The 3,290-nt window shown below is 62.6% G+C and overlaps 1 protein-coding gene across 1 annotated transcript; it reads right to left on the bottom strand.

Moving 5' to 3' along the window:
• Positions 1-261: 261 nt before the first annotated feature.
• On the bottom strand, positions 262-1,774 carry DIO3 (iodothyronine deiodinase 3). The gene has a single exon (XM_048948334.1). It carries the CDS (start codon positions 1,567-1,569, stop codon positions 745-747), a length of 825 nt encoding a protein of 274 aa, XP_048804291.1. The 5' UTR covers positions 1,570-1,774; the 3' UTR covers positions 262-744.
• Between the last annotated feature and the right edge of the window lie 1,516 nt (positions 1,775-3,290).

Raw genomic sequence — 3,290 nt, 5'->3', positions numbered from 1 at the left:
CGCCCGTTGCCCCCCTCTCCTCCCGGTCCCGCCGCAGCACCCGGCAGCGCATCCTCCGGCGGCAGCCGCTCCTCGGCCGCGGAGAGGAAGTGAGAAGGTGGACGGGAGGGAAAGGGGATGCGGCGCTCTGAAGCGAGATAGAGAGAGGTAGGCAAGGTTAGATGTGTATTTACTCAACCTTTATTATTTAAAAAAATTCATTTAAAAAAAAGGTGAACGAACGTCTTACAAAACCCTCCCTCCCCCCCCCCCCCCCCTCCCATAAATAGGACATTCCGTTCAGCTCTGGCTATTGGCAGTTCTAGTACTTGACAACATCAGACACGATTTCCTGGCATTTCAAACCCATTTCAAAATCGGTCATCACAAAGAAATACTAGAAATCCCAGTTAGCACTTGCTGGGCAGCACGGAGCACTTGTACACAACTTTTCAGACACACACCCGCGCACACACGCAGCTGGGAACAGATCCCGAAGGAAGATAGCCGCCTTAAAAAATAGTAAACGCTTCTCAAAAGAAAAAAAAAAGAAAAAGAAAAAAAAAAAAGAAAAAAAAAGAAAAGAGTTATTTACAAAACGCACATGGAGATACAGTATTGACAGAGCGTGGCTGGCAAATCAACATGATTTGAATAGAGAAAGGACTATGGCACATCTCGCCCGCACGCAGCCCCGGCGCGGAGCCCCCCCGCGTTCCTCCGCCCGTCCTCCCCTCTCCCCCCTCGCCTTCTGCCGGGTCCTTTTTACACTTGGATGACCACCGCGCCGGGGCTCTGGAGCCGAGTTTTGTACTGGTCTAGCCAGCTCCGCAGCTCCGAGATCTTGTAACCCTCCGGTCCTCGGCCTCCCTGGTACATCACCTTCTCCTCCTGGATGACGTAGAGCCGCTCGAAGTAGGCGCCGTAGGCAGCGCTGGAAGCGTTGTCCATGGTGTCCACGGCCAGGGGGCAATCGGGCGCCCCTTCCCGCATCAGCTGCGCTGCCCGCAGCCTGTCCTGGAGGCACTGGTGCTTGGGGATGCTGTAGGCAGCGTCCGAGCTGACCCAGCCGTCGGAGGGGTGCGCTTCTTCGATGTACACCAGCAGAAAGTCGGCAATGTCCACGAAGTGCGCGGCCAGGCGCCGGAAGGACCTCAGGCGGGCCATGAACGGGGGTCAGGTGCAGCTGCCGAAGTTGAGGATGAGGGGCCTCTTGCCGCGGGCGAAGTCGAGGATGCGGAGCCTCTTCTGCCCGTCCAGCTGGATCACCTCGGGGTTGGGGGCCGGCGAGCCCACGTGCGCCGACTTGAAGAAGTCCAGCTTCTGCCCGTGCCACACAGCCTTCAGCGACTCCAGCGTGAACATGCGGTTGGAGTCGGACACGCAGACCGGAGGGTCGTCGGGGGGCGGCCCCTCGCCTGCTCCGGCCGCCTCCTCCGCCGTGGGCATCGTCAGCATCTTCTTGCGAATGCACAGAAAATCTAGGAGCCAGAGCATCACGGCGGTGAGCAGGAAGCGGGGGAAGAGGAGGATGCAGGCGGCCGCCTGGGTGAGCAGCTGCAAGGTGTGAGCGCCCAGCGAGTGGAGCATCGCCGCGGCGGCTGCTGCGGGCAGGGCTGCCCGCCCCCCCGGACCCTGCGTGCCGGGGTCTGCGCGGCACGGCTGAGATCCCGCTTCTCTTTAAGCCCATTTTATAGTCGGGGATTTAAATGAAAAGTGACTCCACCTCCGGCCAGAACCCGCCCCTCTGGAACTTGAGCCTGGGGATTACCTACCCCTCCACTCTAATGACCTAAAAATACACAGACAAAAGGGGAGAGAGCCCCGCCGGGAGCTGCGGGGGACGTGCGACGAGGCAGGGAGCGGCCGCTGTCGGACACCGGCGGAGCGTCCCACGCGGGGCATCGCTGGGTCCAGGCACGGACAGCGGCGCACGCGCTCCGCGGGCGGCCCCGCCGAGGACGGTGCAACAGGAGCGGCGCGGACCCCCGAGCGGAGCGGGGCTGGGGCCGCGCAGGCAGCGCGCCGTCCCGGGAGCGCCCGCAGGTGACGGGGACGGTGCCGCCAGCGCCGCGCCGCGCCTCCTTCCCCCGCCCCTGGCTCCGGCCGCCCCCCGCCCCGGCCGAACCTTGGCACGGGGCACGGACCCCCGCCCCGGCCCCTCGGGGTCACGGGAGGCTCGAACCCGCGGACACGCCGCATCCTCCCGAGGCGGCGGCGGCGGAGCGGGACGGGGCGGGATCTGTCCCCGGCGGGAAGCACGGACTCCGGAGGTCGGGGCGCGGCGGTGCCAGGTGGGCGCGGGCGGGCGGACGGTGCCCCGCGGCGGAGGAGGGGCGGCGGCGGCGAGCTCCTTCCGCTAGGGGGCGCTGTTGGCCGAGAAGCCGCTGCGGCGGCTGAGGGGAGCGGCGGGGCCGCGCCGACCCCGGCCCGGGGGTGCTCGTTTCCCGCGGGGCCGCCCGGGTGTGAAGGCGGGGCCGAGCAGCTCTGCGGGGCGGTCTTCCTGCGCGCTCGACGCCGGTCCCCGGAGCACGCCCGTCTCGTCCCGTCCCATCCTGTCCCGGAGCTGTGCGCTTCGCGCCTGCCCGGCTGTCCCCCCGGAGGTCCCGGATCTAGACACAATTCCAGACTAAGCTTGCCGGTCCTGCGGCTCTGCTGACACAGGGCTCCCAGTCCTCAGCGTGCACATCACTTCTTCACCACCTTCCTCAGAACTGTCTGTGAGAGCTGTCCGAAGCGCTGAACACTGCCCTCTGTTACGTACGTGTGCTCCTGCATTTGTAGTATCATAGAAATCATTAAGGTTGGAAAACACCGCTAAGATCATCAAGTCCAACCCCAGCTCATCACCTGTTCACGCACTGCCCTGGCACCACGCTTGCATTTGCTTCCTCCCAGAGCCAGGGGTGCTTGGCTTGAGGATGCCGTGCAGTGTCCATGCTGAGAACCCCATTTCTGTATGGTGTCAGTGCTGGGTTTCCACCTGCAGCCCCCCAATGACCTGTGGGGCCACAGCTCCCATGTGGGGCTGTGCATCCCTGCACACCTCCCAGCTGACATCTGCATGACTGCTATACAACCCCTGGGTTGCCTTATGGGAGGCAAGTGGCTCGGTTCATTTTGATGTAACTTACTATGAGCACTCTGAGTAAAGGGCAAAATTAAAGTCTCATTTTAATTTTTCCATATCTGGTTCAAAGTAGTGTCTTTTAAAGCAATATAAGCAGGCACCCAGATGGGAGGTCCCAGAGGGATGTCCTCTGTTGGTGTCAATGATGAGTGAGGTGACTCCAGTTCTGTACCATCTGGAT

The sequence above is a fragment of the Lagopus muta genome, chromosome 6, assembly GCF_023343835.1.
Source record: "Lagopus muta isolate bLagMut1 chromosome 6, bLagMut1 primary, whole genome shotgun sequence".
Lineage (NCBI taxonomy): Eukaryota > Metazoa > Chordata > Aves > Galliformes > Phasianidae > Lagopus > Lagopus muta.
The sequence above is the reverse complement of the archived record's forward strand: the minus strand, read 5'-3'. Positions and strand labels throughout refer to the sequence as shown.